Consider the following 16,845-nt stretch of genomic DNA (forward strand, 5'->3'; position numbering starts at 1 on the left):
TATTTCCAAAGTGCCTAGACAGCAAATCTGCTACAACAAAAGAAACTTTATTTAAAAATAATTTTTTGACAGACAAGGGTGCATGGAAAAGCTCTTTAGTTGGCTATGTATGGGAATGAAAAATAATTAATAAATAACATTAGTATAACAGACCTCTAAACATTAACAATGCATCGGCAAACAGTGGATTTAACCCAAAATGAATCTTAAAGCTCTGCTAATTATTCTCTGCAAGAATATTTACCTTCTGTTTCTCTTATTCTTTACAGGTGAGAAGTGATTAAATACTGCTAATATAAACTTTATATTAAGGACACATACTTTTTAAAATAGTCCATGAAAATCTTGTCTGTTTTTTTTTTTTAAACACTGATATACAAACTGGGATTCTTCATGCTGAAGAGAGAAAGTTACCGATTCCTCTCCCCAGCCTCACCCATAAAAAGAATTTTGAAATGAGAAATAAGTGAATGAAAAAAAAATAACCTTTCTATCTCCCAATCCTTTTGTTAGTTACAAGTAGGGAGAAAATGAAGGGAACAAGACAGATAAAACACCATCAAGTAAAGAAAAACCACTTTCTTTGCTTGAACCCCAATTTTATGACAGCAACACTGAGGTTCTTTGAAGGGCAAGGAGAGGAATTGATTTGTGGTGGCCTTTGAGCTGTCTCCCTGGGGATAGTAAAGCCCTCTGGAGGCACCCACTACTTCGTGTTTAGTTCAAAGCGTTCACCTCAGGAGAAGGCCAAGGTGTCAGGAAAGGTTTGTAATTGTACATGGGGATACCTGATAACCTTTATGGCTACACTGAAATTTCTACCTGTCTCTCTTCTCTGGCTAACACCTCCATTGTAACTAAATGACTTGAACCAACAACCCAGGGATCCTGGAACACAACAGGACACTTACAATGAAATGCTGAGACAGGGACAAAAGGGCAACAGGCTACCACTTAGAGAGTTTCAATCTCTATCATCTCTCCAGCTATATATAAGCACTCCCCTCCCTGACAACTTTCTTCTTTTCAATAGGGACTAATGATTCTGGGCAGGGCTGGGTGAAGACTAGGCTTTCCACAGTAAGTTCTTAATATGCAACTAGGGATGCGGTGTTCCCATAGAAAGGCACAAGACATTTGGCTTTTTTCAGTGTGTGAGAAATGAATAATTTCAAATAAAGAAAAAAAGATTTTTACAGTTAAAGCCTTTTATAACAGACCCAGGTCATCAGTCCCAGAGCAGAAGGAGTACTCCTTTTAGCTGTCACTTGTTCCTTTTTCCAGGTCTTTTAAGGAGAAGGCTGGGATTTTCTTTCCAAGATAAGGTTTTTAACTACTTCAGCTCTTGGTGAAAGTTAGGAAGGCATCTCTGCTGACTGGCAGTGTGTCTGCAGGCTTTTCCACTGAGGCAGTGGAACAAAGACAAAGAAGGGGCTATCCACAGGAGAGAGGGCATGTGTTCTTCTACATCAGCCACAGCAGCCAGAGATTCAATCCAGCCCCTGGCATGTTGGCTACACAATAGGGTCAGAGGTGGACCAGCAGGAGGGGACCAATATATGTGCTATGTTAACACATGTGAAACTATAAGGCTTGGGCCAGAGCACAGGGTACACAGTCGACCTCACTCTAGTTCCAGGAGCATGAAAGCAAAGTCCATAAGACTTGTGGGCAGCAATGTGTACTTCTGTGAGCAGTGCTTCCCTCTCACTTCCAAACCTGTTTCTGATGATGGAGAGGAAACAAACTTGCTGTGGAGCAACTGGGTTCTGGCATTTCTTCCTGGGTTTATGAAAGAATATGGGCCCAGTCAGAACTGGGCTGAATTGTGCAGATGTCAAATCGGAAAGCATGAGTCCTAAGCTTGACCTCAGACCTTTGCCCTACGCAAGCAAGTGGAGTGGTTAGATATAATTTTTTTTTTCAAGTACACTACTAAAGGGCTGGGGCAAAAGGCCTCTAAACACGTCTATAGTAGCTGTTTCTGCAGCATGACTTTTCTTCTCTGACTACTCCTGGTTCTTCCTATACATGCAGCATCTTCACCTCTCTCTTCTGCCTCTTTTTTTTTAATAACAATTCCTGGGACAAAAAGGCATGGGGATTTCCCTCAATATTTTTCCTACAGTAGAGCAGTGTCAGACTTTGTTCACTACTAGACAGGACCCAGTCCAACTGAACAAATGTCATCATCTGGTGTATCACTCTTCCCAAAACCATGTGCCTGAAATGTATGGTATCTTCCGAGTTATCACATTTGTCTTCTGTGTATACATAAAATGCATAGTAGTTAATTAAGTTTGCTAATTCCCCCAGGAAAGTCTATATGGAAATAGTAAAAGCAAAAGAAACAGGGAAGCAACATGACTAGAGGGAAAGTTTTAAGTTCATAAGATGGAGCTGAAGAGGTATTTTGCTAAGAGAGGCTTAGTGAGAAGTTTTCCAAACTTTCCATCTAATTCATATTCCTATAATTCTTGAAACCCTAAGACACTTAAATGCTGTCAGAAAGTGGTTTCCACTACACTTAAAATAGTGAGAGTGTATATCATATCTTTCTCTCCCCTCAAACCTGAGATAAGTTGAAGAAAGAGTTGGAAAAATCTTGCCCTCACTGTGAAATGGCAAAGATCCCATAGAAAGGAAGAAAGGAAAACTCTTAGAAGGCTACTCAGAAACCACATTTCATACTTTCTTTCCTTACACCTTCACATAGACCAGTCTGCTTGCAAAAAGGGGATGGAATGGTATAGATGTGACATTCTGTGAAATATTTAACTGTTTGTTGCAAAGAGGCTAGTATGTGCTGTATTCAGAGGCATGGATACAAATATTTTAGGCTCAGTGCACTTTAAAATAACTATCAAAAGTCAACCCCTAGGTAGGGCAATCTTGTGTGAATTGTGTTACTAAACCAATTTTGGCCTCCAAAGAAGTGCCAGAGAAATCTCACACTTCAGAAACCAATCAATGAGCATTATTAAATACCTACTATATGTCAAGCACTGTGACATATTATATGATATTAGGAATCCATAAATGAGAGTAATTTTACTAAAAGATTACCTATATGCAGCTAATCAGCCAATTCAATAAAATACTAATATTCTGACATAAAGAATACCCTGAAGATAACAGACCTAAACGATAATAGAAAAGAGCATGTAGGTGAGAAATAGATGGCAACAATCATCAAGGACAATTTGTGTGTAAGATATTCCCCAGGAAATGTCTAATCAGAAAAGAAGGTGAGAAAACTACACAATAGGATAATAGATGTTACAGTGATAGAAACAAAATATTAAGACGTACTAGAGGAAGACCTCCTATAGACTGAGTGGATATTCTCTGTAACAACATAGACAAAAACTGAGCATTATGGGGTGGGTTGAAATTTGCACTCCTGAAAGGATAGCACACAGAGAAACAAGACAGAAATTCATTGAAGAATTGTATAAAACAATAAGGGCTGGAGAAATTCCTGCTGAGTTATGATTTTAGTCAAAACATCTAGGGGAAGGAAAAAAGTTTGAATGAAATCATTATGAATAAAAAAAAAATCCTATTTTTAGGGCTAAGCTATTTTAACTGAAGACTTTTGTAGAGTTCTCCAATGAAAGCAACAGAATAGCAAGTAACCATGATCTGGATGGGGAAGAAAAGTCTACATTTTAATACAATCAGCCACAAACTACAGGAACTTGCTGATCATGGTCATTCCATTTGAGTTCTGATAATTCTTTGTATTTCTTATAGGTAAGTAGGTATGAGCTTATAAATTTCATTAGTCTTTTAAAAGACTAGCTTTATTTTTTAAAATTAATTCTATAATTAACATTTTTTTCTAATTTATCTATTACTCATATAACTTTCAAATCTTTTCTTCTTACCTTGGGTTTACTTTTTGATTTTCTAATTGCATGTTAAGATTTACTAGCTTTCGGTTTTTCTATTTGTCAATGTATCTTCTCAAAGGGATGATTTTTCCTATAAGTACTATTTAGGTACATCTCAGTTACATATTTTCTTCTAGTTATTATTTCTATTTTCCCTTTGACCCACTCATTATTTTGGATAACACTGTTAAATATTCATTTGTGTTTTGTTTTCCCTGTTTATTAATGGCCAATGTTGTTGTTTTCTGATTTATAAAAAATAAGCATTTCATGCAAAAGTAATATAAGGCAGTCCTAAAAGCTAGTTTGTAGCTTCACTGTTTGGAACTCGTACTATATTTCCCAGAAGAAACAAGTGGTAGGTGGATTCCCAGGGTTGCCCACAAAATATATTTAGTTGACCTACATATACAGATTTATATGGTTTCCTGTATCATCCTGGACAGACGACATCTGGAATCCTGTGTTGTGAGCAATTTAGAGCATTACACTGTGTGAAGGTCATCAATAACTTGGAAAGTGTTCAAAAGGCAACGAACAGAAAAATAAAGAGTCTTGCATCTAGGTCAGAAGAGAACTGGTTAAAGAAACTAAGCCTATTTAACCTAAAGAAGAGAGAGCTATAGAGGAACATGATGCCTTCAAGAGAGGCATCATGGCACAGGTTTGGGGACTAGACTTAAGGTCAGAAAGATCTGGATTTGAATCCTGACTTAAGATACTTACTAGCTCAGTGATCTTGGTCAAGCCAGTTACTTAACCTCCATGCAAATCATTTAAGCTCTCTATGCCCCAGTTTCCTCATCTGTAAAAAATAAAGGGGTTAGACAAACCCAAGATGCTATTAAGTACTTGAAAGATTATCATATGGAAAGAGGATTAAACATGTTCTTTTTTACCTCAGGAAACAGAACTAGGTGCAATGCATAGGAACTGTAATTTAAGTTTACTATAAGAGAAGGCTTCCTAAAAATTCGTTACCCAAGATAGAACAGGCTACCTGATTGGGTAATAGGTTCCTTCTCATTGGAGGTCTTCAAGCAGAAGTTGGATGTCCACCAGTCAGATATGTTGTAGTGGGGATTCTTTTTTTAAGTATGGATTGGACTATATCATCTCTCAAGATTCTTTCGAAATCAATGATTCTCATAATAGCTTAGTAAATTTAAAGGATATCTAGCATGGAATTAGTTGGGTTTCTTTTGTATGCCCTTTTATATTGCCTTTCCCTAGAATATGATAAATATTTTCTTGTCACATAAATAAGGCCTAACAAACCGAATTGTGCATTTGGAATGTGTAGCAACTGGGGTAAGAAGGGAAAAAGTCAAGAGGGTGTTTGAACTAAATACCATGAAATAAATGGGAGAGAAGGGAGTGGGGGGGAGGGGAGAAGAACTATCAGGTATAGTCATTTTTCTAAATCAGAGAACCAAAATCAGGCTCAAGAATTAAGAGAGGTAAGTAGGTAGAACCTTGAACTGGGCTTCAGAGAAGGTTTAGAAACAGAGCCCAGAGTCAAAGTTCTCTGGATCAGTTCTGAGAAAACTAGAATCATCCAAGTAGCTAAGTATATCTTAGCAAGGCCTAAGGTCCAAGGGTAAATCTTATGCAGATCTTCCATATACTACCTGGTTTCAGCAACTCTAAACCATTTCTGCTTCTCATAGTTTATTTCTTTTTCCATATTTGAATTCATATTCTTTAAAAGCCATTAAGTAATTTCTCAATGGCTTCCAGGACAAAAGTGGTGGCAGTGTAAGCTAGGTGGTCAGCTCTTCAAATACCTGGGTTTAGTTTAGGGTTGCCTGAATGTACAATGTAACAGAAATGGAGCATGGTATATGGGAAAAGCACTGTATTTAGAATCAGAGGACTGAGGCTAAAAACCCAGTATTTTGCTCTTTACATTCTTGTGTGAATTTAGTTGTCACTTCCCCTCCCTCCCTGAGCTTGTAAAACAAGGGGAATGAACTAGAATTTTACTCAATGAGATAATCAAATGTCCTTATTTGTATTTGACTACAGGGAGAGCCTAGATTCTACAGGTTTCTCCCATTTTCAGCTCAGATTTGTGAGAAAATTTGGCCTTTGTAAAGGAAGCAGGGAAGGATCAGAGTGCAAGAAACCAAAACTTTGTGGTTGGCAGTTCATAGTAATCATATGTTGATTATGTTGAGCAAGGGTGCTACAGATGATACAGACTGTGTAAAGTAATCAAGGGTAAAGCCCAGAAGTAGCACGATATAATTTTGCAGAAGACTCTGGTATGGAAGATTTTTTTCCTATCTATTAATCTAAAAGGTAGCAGAAGATGGAAATTTTTTTAATTAAAAGGAGAAAGAAATGGGTGGTGATTCTTCCAGCAGATAACAGAATTCTGGGATAAAGATTTCATCAATTTCAGTTAATTAATCTGAAAACAGGACAACAGAACTAGGAACTGATAAGCAAATGGGGGAAATTTCCCAAAGGGAGTTCCTAGGGTCAAGACCCCTTGGCTTATAGCCTTCTAGCATCTATAAAAACATTAAAACATCCACACTAAAGCAGTATTTCATGAGCTATGAAAATAACCTATTTGGCTAGTGACTGCTACAACAGCTTTCTTGTTTCTTGAAAAATGCCCTTGATATTATTATGCAGGGGATGCAGATAAATTAAATCTGGGATTCTCTCAGCCAAAGAAGCAATAATCCCAAAGTTCCCATACAGGGAGGCAGATCTTGGTACAATAAAAAGAAAACCTCCCTAACAATTAGAGCTATCTAAAAGGGAAATGGGCTATAATCAGGAAGTAGTGAGTACCTTATTACTAGATGTGTTTAAGCTAAGACTAAATGACTAGTTCTGAGGGACGTCACAGCAGGGATTCTTGCTTCAGGTATAGACTAGCCTGAATGGCCTCTGAGGCTCCTTCCAGCTATGAGATCCTATGATTATGTATCCATTTTCTGTGAGTACAGACAAGGTAGGAGTTGGTAATCAACAAACTTAGACTGATAACCTGGCACTGGTTTGTGCTCAAGGGGAAAAAGTCATAGATCAAACATTGGGAACTGTCCCAAGTAAAAAAAACAGGTGAAAACCTTTTGAGGATTCACCAGTTTTCCTAAAATTTTACCACAATTGAAATCAAAGCCTCTTAGACCAAATGGTCAAAGAGAAAAATTCTCAGATAAATTGATTTGGATCCTTGAATGTTAAGAGTCATTTACTAAGGGAGTGCCCATCAACTGGGAAATGACTGAATAAATTATGGCATATTGAATGTACTGGAATACTTTTGTTTTACAGAATTGAAGAGATGGCTTCAGCGTGACCTGGGGAAATCTGTATGGACTGTGATGTAGAGTGAAATGAGAACAATTACTCTCTGAACATCAATACTGTAAAAACAAAAAATTTTGAAAGATTTAAGAACTCTGATCAACACTGTCTGAGCAATCATTATTCCAAAAGACTAATGATGAAGAATGCTATTCACATTCTGAAAGAAGGGAGGTGGATTAACATTCTAGACATGGTCAATATGAGAATTTGTTTTGCTTGACTATGCTTATTTGTTAGAAGGGTTTTGTTTTTATTTTTAATTTTTTTCTTTGAAGGAGAGGGGAGGTTGTAGAGAGAGAAAAAATAAATGTTGAGAGGCATTTGACAAATGTCTGTTATCCCAGGATCACTATAATATATAACATATTCCAAAACACACAACCTCATGTAAGGCTTTGGACTGAGTTTTTTATAAATCAAAAAGGGAAGCAACTATATTCTATATAAGCAGAACAGAGATCCATAGAGAGGAAAACCTTGTATTCACTTAAAAGGTAGTATGTGTAACAGATAAATATTATATATTTGGAAGCACAAAGCCCCACAACAGCTCTAGACAAGGAAGAATTCCAATATTAGATTCTAGCAGTGCACAGAGAAATTGCTGGGATATGTTCTGTAATTCGTCCTCCGAGGTTCAATGTCTATGTAAAGGCAGTTAGGTCTGGTCTCAAGTGGGTGAAGCTCTACAGTGATCCCAAGTAATAGATGATATTTCACTAGGACAAATTCTGCTTCCTTCCTACCCACTTCTGATTCCTGAATGTGAGATTTGTGTGCAAAAGGAAGCTTCTCTATCCTTCTTGAGAGGATCTGGGGTCTACTCCCTAGCTACAGCAATTTACTCTGTGAAGGGGTACAAAAGCTAAAAATGGGGCAGACAGGGAACGAGAGGCTATATTCTCTAATGCTATAATCACACAAGATTCAGTCTCTAAGCCTAGGGAGAGCACCAACCTAAACCTAAGCAAGGAGCTAACAACAACAAAAGTACTCCGTATTTTTGGGAAGACAAAAAGGAAGATTTCTGAAAACAATAATTTGGCCCTTGCAGAGGGAGGGCATCCACAAAGGCTAAGAGAAACTTAGGAGAAAGGAGAGCCAGACTGATGAATGCTTATACGTATTCTGCCTTTTTCATTCTTTATACAAGGTAAATAGCATATGGCCTAAGGCTCCAGGAAGCTTCACTGTATCTGAATTGTTATCTTAGATATGATGCTCCCTTCCCATGAAGCAGAGAAGTATCTCTCAGAGCACACATCTGGTACCAAGGCAACTGATTCCCAGTTTCTGAAGGATACGGAATGTATCTGAAGTCAGTTAAGCCATGGTTTAATTAGGATAGCTAAAACATCTCACTTTACTAAATTCAGTTTTCCTATGGAAACAGAATAGAAGTGTTTCGGAGTGACCAGTGTTAGCTGCTAACATCAAACATATCTGTAATGATAATGCAACAATATTTTATCTCCCACTCTCTCTGCTCCCCACTGCTCCCCCAACACCTATAAAATAAACAAGTACAACCACATATAAAACGGAATATCTCATAAACTCCCTGGCTTCACTTAAGTTAGTCATAACCAGTCCATGGCCAATGGCAAAGCACCATGGAAGGCAAAGCAAATGACAGAAAAGGAGATAGTTTAAAAATACAGAACTTTAGCTATACACATGATAATCTGGGGTAGAGCTGAAATTGCAATACACAATAGGATGGGGGTATAATACCACAGTAGATGGAAGTTACCAAAAATATCCCTTCCTAAACCTCTTATGCCTATCCCCAGGAAATGAAGGCCTGTCTGGGGTTAATCTTATGACCACAGGATATACATACATACATACACACACATACATACATACATACACACACACACACATATATGTACAAAGTTACACCCACCCATCTAAGCTGGAAAACTCAAAAGACCTCAGATTGGTTTCCACCCCCTCACAATACTTGTCCTGCTGCCCTTGGACTGCCCAAGGGGCTGGGCTGCACCCCACCATGTCATCATAAAAATGCACGCTCTCTCTAAATGGGAACTGAAGGCAAACTGCCTTCAAACACACGCTATAAAGTGAACAGTACAAAACAAAACAACATCCAAGTTGCTTGCTCTGTTTTTGTTCCACTGCTTTGAAATCCTGAACCATGGATGAGACAACCACCAAACAGGGCAAGACTTCAGTTTGAAGTCTCCAAAAAAAACCTTTTAGCCCTTTTGGGTGCTCCTGAAGAATGGTGCCTAGCTCACTGGTCCACTGAAATTGTAGGCAAGGAGGTGATGTGCTATGTGGCTACATGGGCAGGGGAGGAAATAGAAACAAACTCCCGGAGGATGTTTTTGGCCATTTCGATATTGTTATGGGCAATGACCAAAGCTTTTTGAATGTCCTGATATGAATACCCCTGGCTCATGAGACTCTCGATTTCACTGGATAACTGAGGAGAGGTGGAAGGAGCAGCACCAGCTTGCTGACAACTTCCTGCTTTCCGTTCTGAGTTGATCCTTCGAGGGAAAGGCTTTGGAGGCCTTTCAGGAACTTGGGAACCCTCAGTAAAACCTACAAGAAGAAAGAGCAAGGTAATCAACTATCCGTATACCTAGACAAACCATTAGTGACATTAATATGAGTAAATGAAGATGTTAAACCAAGCAATTGTCAGGAGAGAATGTACTTGCCATCCAGCTATGGGGATGGATTTTTAGTCCATTTGTCAAAATTTAAAATTTCAAAGTCAAGGATCTTGGGGTTTAATTCCTCCTAAAAGTCTCCTTGTATTGAGGGGGCAGACCCATTAAATATCACAGATGCTTATCAAGCACCTTTCCTAATCAATACCAAGGCTGCCAAAATTATAAGATATTTGTATAATACTTTCAAGCACATGTTTCATCTGATCCTCAAAATACCTGGGGAGGTACTTAGAACAAATGTTTATTATTCCCATATGAGAAAGATAGAAAAAGAAATTAAACAACTTGCTAAGGATCACATTGCTAATGAATAGAACATAGGTCTTCTTAACTCCCAAGATAGTTTTCCCTCTATCCTTCTCCCTAGGGTTCCCTGAGAAGTCCTGCAAAGAGTCCTATGAAGAAATGAATCAAAATTGTAGTATAGAGAACACACTCAACCTTTGGGAAGGAACTTTAGAACTGAAGAATCCCTGGTTGAGTTGATGCCAAAAAAGCAACCCTCCCTGCTATTTCCTTTTGAACAGCTGTTGCCCTAGGAGTTGCATCAAATTTCCAAAGTGACAGCAACTTCAGTTACAATCCTGTTGGCTGGCAACAGGTGTAAAGAAGTCTGGCCCTTGATAGTCACTGTGGGCTGATTCCTAAATCTCCCTAGAGTTATCTCTGGATTCAACAAACTCTCTTTTCTAATGGGAAAGGAGCCAGAAACCATGATCATTTGTTCTTAAGCACCAAGCTTAATTACCAATATCATTATGTATAGTTGAAATAGTTGGTAATCTTAATGGCTCCAGAGTGTGAGCTGTGGTTTAAGTGCCCTAGTGCCCTAGATTTGGCTAAACACTGTGATCAATATTACTGGTGATTGGCCAATAACTGGCTAATATTATTAGTGATCCAGCTTGGGGCCTACTTTCTTCAGGTACGAAAGCACGCACGCACCATAAGTTGTCTCTGCTTTAGGACTAAAACCATATAGCAAGCTATTCCAAACTTCAGGAGGCCTGGAAACAGGTCCACTCACCTGTTGTGGGATCACCATCTAAAGACATCCAGCTAAAAGAAGAGCTGGCATTAGAGATGTCTGAAAGAGTTCGACGGGCCAGGACTGCTGGCACAGGAGGCTTGGGGACATCATATCCATCGTCTTCATTCTCTGATTCCTCAGGACCATTGCTGGCAAGAGTTGTAGCCAAATCTCCCTCAACTAACAAGAGAAGTTATATTTTACAAATACTTGTTAGTTGGGGGCAGAACAAATCAAATCCCATAGCTAATTCAGAAAAAAAAACCTTAGATCTCTCAAAGGCCAGCAACAATTTTACAACTGACCTCAAAGGAAAGCAAGGGGCCTGGAGTTCGCTGGCTTCTTAACCTTTCAACTCAGAGCTAGTTAAGAGGGGAATTAAGGCCTCCCCACCCACACACAAAAGAATTTCATGTTGCTGAAAAGAAAAGGGATAGAGGGGAGAAGCCAACAAAGCAGGCCCAGGCAAAGTAACCTTCAAACACCCCCAGGACTTGAGAAGGAATAAAAACAAACAAACAAAAAGACTGGTCAATGAGCATAGGGTAAAAAAGTGTTAAACTGGTTGAAAGTTTATCCTTCAACCTAAGAAGGTACTAACTATAGACTGCTCACAGCATCCATCCACTTCAGTCTAATTGTTAACATGAGCCAAAAGGACAAAGGCTCAACCACTCACTGGGCTTAAGATAGGAATGAATACTCACCCGATGTACTGATCTCTAGGCCAGAAGTCGCCTGCGACTGAATGTTGTACATGGCCTCATAGGTACAGCTATCAACCTGCTGCTCTGAATCAAATACGCTGAATGGGGGAAAAAGGAAAAAAGAGCATGACAAACTTCTTCCAAAACAACCCTAGTCTTCATGTCACCTTAAAGACAGAAGAGAAGACAGTCACTTCTAACTACTATTACTCAGAGGCCATTCTTCTTGCCTGTATAGTCAATCTGAAAAAGCAAAAGATGTGTATAGTTTAAAGCTTTTGCTGATATTGAGAAAAAAGGGAGTTGTTAGTAAAAAAGAGGAGTAAGAACTAAAGTTAAGTATGACTCTGCTTTAATACTGACTAGTCAATGGTAAATTAAGAGAGAAACAATGAAGAGGAAGCATACAGAATAGGGCAATGATGACACCTGCAGTATCCAAAATTGGAGACCAAAAAAGCAGAAAGGACCTAAATATGCCAAAATATGCAGCACAGCAATTTTTATGGTAGCAAAGGGGGAAGGAAGGGAAGGGAACAAATATTTATATGGAAACTATTATGTGCCATGCACCAGCTTAAGGACTTTTTGATTCTCAAAATAACTCTGAAAAGTAGGTGCTATTATTATCCTCATTTTACAGATGAAGAAACAAAGGCAAACAGAGGTAAAGTAACTTGCCCAGAGTTACAGAACCAGTAAGTATCTGAGATAGGATTTTAATTCAGGTCATCCTGACTCCAGGTCCTAGACTCTATCCACTATACCACCTTAGCTACCTCTAAAATGGCAGAGAAAATTTATTGGGGCAGGGGGGGTTGTGTTTGCAAACAAGGTGGCAGCAAAACAGAAAACTGTATTAAAAAAGATTGTAGCAAAAATGAATAATATGGAAATATATTTTGTGTGATAATACATGTATAACCCAGATTGAATTGCTTGCCAGCTCCAGAGGGGGAAGGGAAAAGGGAGGGAGATAATCATATAATTTCAGAAAACTTGTGTGGAAATTTATTACATGTAATTTGTAAAAAAAAATAAAATAAAAATAGGCTGTAGCTGGGTGGCTAAGTGGATTGAGAGTCAGACCTGAAGATCGGAGGTCCTAGGTTCAAAATTACCTCAGAAACTTTCTACCTGTGTGACCCTGGGCAAGTCACTTAACCCCCATTGTCTAGTATTGATTCCAAGATGGAAGGTAAGGGTTTAAAAAAAATAAACAAATAAATTAAAAACTTGTAGTATTGGAATGTAATAGAATATTATTGTGCTCTAAAAAGAGATGAATATTATTTTCAGAGAAACATTGTATGAACTAACAATGACGAAGTAAGCAGAACCAGGACACAACATATACAATGTCTATGACAATATAGACAAAAAGAATAAAAAGAAACTTGTGGAATTAGAATGCCTAAGGAGAGAGGAGAAAAGTATCTTTCTCTTTACACTGAAGAATTGAGGGATTACTGGTTTCAATGGGAGAAAAAAGCCTATTCGGAAATAAGTATGATGTAAAAGCAAAGGGCATCAACACAACTTTTTTTTAAACCCTTACCTTCTGTCTTGGAATCAATACCATATATTGGTTCCAAAGCAAAAGAATGGTAAGGGCTAGGCAATGGGGGTTAAATGACTCGTCCAAATCCAGATTTGAACCCAGGACTTACCGTCTCTTGGCCTGACTCTCAATCCACTGAGCCACCTAACTGCCCCCATTAATACAACTTCTTAAAAAATATGAATAAAAAAGAAAAGTCATAATCATAGAATTAGTAAAGTTTGGGAGTGTTAGAAACTTACTGTAAACTGTGGGTTGTCTCCAAAGGTCTTTTCACATCTATCTTTTGGAGGTTGACTACAGGAAGTACCAAAGGCCGAGAAGAAGGAGACATATACTCTGTGTCCTCATCATTTCCACACTGCTCCCCAAGGGGCAGCTTTGGCACAGGAAGAGGTCTAGAAGGTTCATTAAACAGAAAAGAAAACAGTATGAAAAAATAAATCCAATCAAGTAATGCTAACAAATAGGTCAAAGGTTTGAATAGTTTCAAAATGGTTTCTGTCAAACAGCAGCAAGTTAAGTTCCAAATTCAGGTTAACCTATTTGAATCCAATAATTCTACTGTCAGGGGAAGTAGCTAGAATAACAGGTATGGTTTCTGTGCTAAAGATGTGCAACATTTGCATGGCTCCTTGGTACTTGACAATACTAATCCCAGAAGTTCTATTTCAATGACTGGGTCCTAATGTACCAAGAGTTCGTTTTTCATTCAAAAAGTTATCATGAATTTTTCTGACAACTCTTCTAGAAGCTAATTGCTCAAAAAACTTTCTGAATTCCCCATATGAACCTCTTATATCAAATTTAGCTTTAGTAGCATACCTGGCAGCGAGAGAATAAATGGCATTGGCAGAAGAGGAAGGCTTGATTTTAGGGTGCTCACATTCTGGCCCAACTAACGGATTATTGTTCATGTTCTGGAATGAGAAAAAAAAGATGCTCAAAAGCAGTAATACATTCAAACTTCTCTTTTGCCTTTATTAAATACAAGTGACCACTCAGACCTTTCTCCCAATGTCTCACCCCTAGGTTTATTACAAGTGACTAAAGTACTTGATTTTAGTCCCTTAACAAGACTCATCTAAGAAGGATCATGCAAGAATCAAGGCAATAGTATTAAAGATTTAGAGCTGGAAGGGACCTTAAAGGCCACCGAGGCAAGAGTTCCAAACCCTTATTTTTTACATTAAGGGATACAGGGTTTAAATGTGTGAGTGTTAAAAATTCTCAGACCCTACTTCAGAAGATTTGGTTAAGACCATGCCCCATTTTAAACAATGAAAGTACTTGATCAGGAATGTGAGAACTCTAACATTACTCCACTCATACTTAAGCATTCTTTAGGGGAAGATAAAGTTGTGAACTTCTTTACTGAACAATGAAAAGTACTTAACCCATACTTAAAGTGAAGCTAAGACCCTTAAGCTAAGACTATTTTTAGATCTAATACAAAAAGGTGCTAAATACCTACAAAGGTCAGGCAACTTGTAAACTTGCAAGGGGCAAAGAGGTGTGAACTTACTCAGAAGTTTTAGTTAACCCAGAGAAGTTGAGAACTAAAGAAGGTGTGAATTAAGAATGGTCAGTCCTGTGAAAACGACTACTGTGATTGGTAGATGTGAGAACTTAGGGGAGGTGACATAGGAGAAAATTCTCTTTAAAAGGAGAATCAGAAGGCCTCTGAAGGAGGAAGGCAGCCTTGGAAGTTGAAGTGGAGCTCAGGAGCTGAACTGGTGGGTCTCTCTGAACACTAGAATCTTGCTTGGGACAAATCTTGTGGTGAGTGGATTAAAGACTGACTGATCTCTCTCTTAGGACTTTTCTCATTGCTCTCTCGCTCTCTCTCTCTCTCTCTCTCTCTCTCTCTCTCTCTCTCTCTCTCTCTCTCTCTCTCTCATTAATTCCTTATTTGTATTAATTAAAATCTCCATTAAAAACCCAACTGACTTGGGTATAGTTCATATTTGGGAATTTTTCCCTGGCGACCACTTTATATTTGATTTAACTCAAGCCAATGTCTTGAAACCATATTTCCGCGGTCACAGTTTAAGGCAATGATTCTTTTAACAGTAACAAATGACTTGCCCAGGATCATACCACTAGTGAGTATCTAAAACAGGATTTTAATCCAGGTTCTCCTGATTCCAAGTTCAGCACCCTATTCATTACATCATGCTGCTTCTGAGTTTATTCTAGAAAGACATTAGATATGTGGTGTTAACATAAATTAACATTTTCTATTATAAACATTTATGTCAAAATGACCTTTATGTATTTATTGATAGTCAGAAAGTTGAATTCACTCTTTATTTCTCTACTTAGCTCTTTTATAACTGTAATGAGGGAGACTATAATTGACCTAATTGTAATGGAGGAAGAATAAAACTAACTAACCTACAAGGAATGTCAAACTCTTCTGATATAAACAGACTGATTCTGTTTCTTTAAAATTTTATTAAATTTTTTCATAAAAACAACTTCTAGATTTATTTATTAATTCAATGGTTTTCTTAAATTCAATTTTATTTAGTTCACCTTTAATTTTTAGGATTTCTAATTTGGTGTATAGTTGGGGATTTTTAATTTGTTCTTTTTCTAATTTTTAAAAACTGCATTCCCAATTTGATTCTTTCTTTTTCTATTTTATTAATATAAGCATTTAGAGATATATATTTTTCTCTAATTTATTACTTTTGGCTATATCCTGTATAAGTTTGGTGTGTTGTCTCATTATCATTCTCTTTAATGAATTTTTAATCTTCATTTGTTCTTTAACCCACTCATTCTTTAAGATTAAGTTTTTTAGTCTTCAATTAGTTTTTGCTTTTTGTTTCCCATGGTCTCTTATCATATACAATTATTTTCACATCATGGGCTGAAAAGGATGCATTTAATATTTTTTATTTTCTACATTTAACTATAATATTTTTGTGCCCAAATATCTGGTCAATTTTTGTAAAGGTAACAATGTGCCACTGAGAAGGCATACTCTTTCCTATTCCCATTCAATTCTCTCCAGATAGCCATCATATTTAACTTATCTCAGATTCTATTCATCTCCTTGACATCTTTCTTATTTATTTTTTGGTTGGATTTACCTACTTCTGAGAGGGGAAGATTAAGTCCGCCCAACTGTTATTTCCATCTGTAACTCATTTCATTTCTCCTTTAGAAATTTGGATGCTATAACATTTGGTGTGTATAGGTTTAATATAATATAGTTAATCATTTTTCTCTTTTGATTCTATCTATTTTAACTTTAACTTTGTCAGAGATCATAATTGCTACTCCTGCGTTCTTTGTATCAGCTGAGGCATAGTATATTCTTATATATATGCTATAGCCCTTTATTTTTACTATATGTATCTCTCATTCTTAAGTGTATTTCTTTTTCTTTTCTCTTTTAACCTTTACCTTCTGTCTTAGAATCAATACTGTGTATTGGTTCTAAGGCAGAAGAGTGTTAAGGGCTAGGCAATGGGGGAAGGGGGGGTGTCAAGTGACTTGCCCAGGGTCACGTAGCTAGGAAGTGTCTGAGGCGAGATTTGAACCCATGACCTCCAGTCTCTGGGCCTGGCTCTCAATCCACTGAGCCACCCATCTGCCC

The 16,845-nt window shown here is 37.7% G+C and overlaps 1 protein-coding gene across 2 annotated transcripts in view; it reads right to left on the reverse strand.

The window, feature by feature from the left end:
- Positions 1 to 26: 26 nt before the first annotated feature.
- Positions 27 to 16,845, reverse strand: part of CBL (Cbl proto-oncogene) — a 118,936-nt gene continuing 102,117 nt past the window's right edge. For both annotated transcript variants that reach the window (XM_056794229.1, XM_056794228.1), the window contains exons 12-16: positions 14,061 to 14,155; positions 13,478 to 13,633; positions 11,675 to 11,772; positions 10,965 to 11,147; positions 27 to 9,803 (exon numbers count right to left, since the gene is read on the reverse strand). In XM_056794229.1, the coding sequence (XP_056650207.1) occupies positions 9,529 to 9,803; positions 10,965 to 11,147; positions 11,675 to 11,772; positions 13,478 to 13,633; positions 14,061 to 14,155 (807 nt within the window). In that variant the 3' untranslated portion in view covers positions 27 to 9,528. The remainder of the gene's footprint in view (positions 9,804 to 10,964; positions 11,148 to 11,674; positions 11,773 to 13,477; positions 13,634 to 14,060; positions 14,156 to 16,845) is intronic.

Source organism: Monodelphis domestica, chromosome 4 (assembly GCF_027887165.1).
Source record: "Monodelphis domestica isolate mMonDom1 chromosome 4, mMonDom1.pri, whole genome shotgun sequence".
Classification (NCBI taxonomy): Eukaryota; Metazoa; Chordata; class Mammalia; order Didelphimorphia; family Didelphidae; genus Monodelphis; species Monodelphis domestica.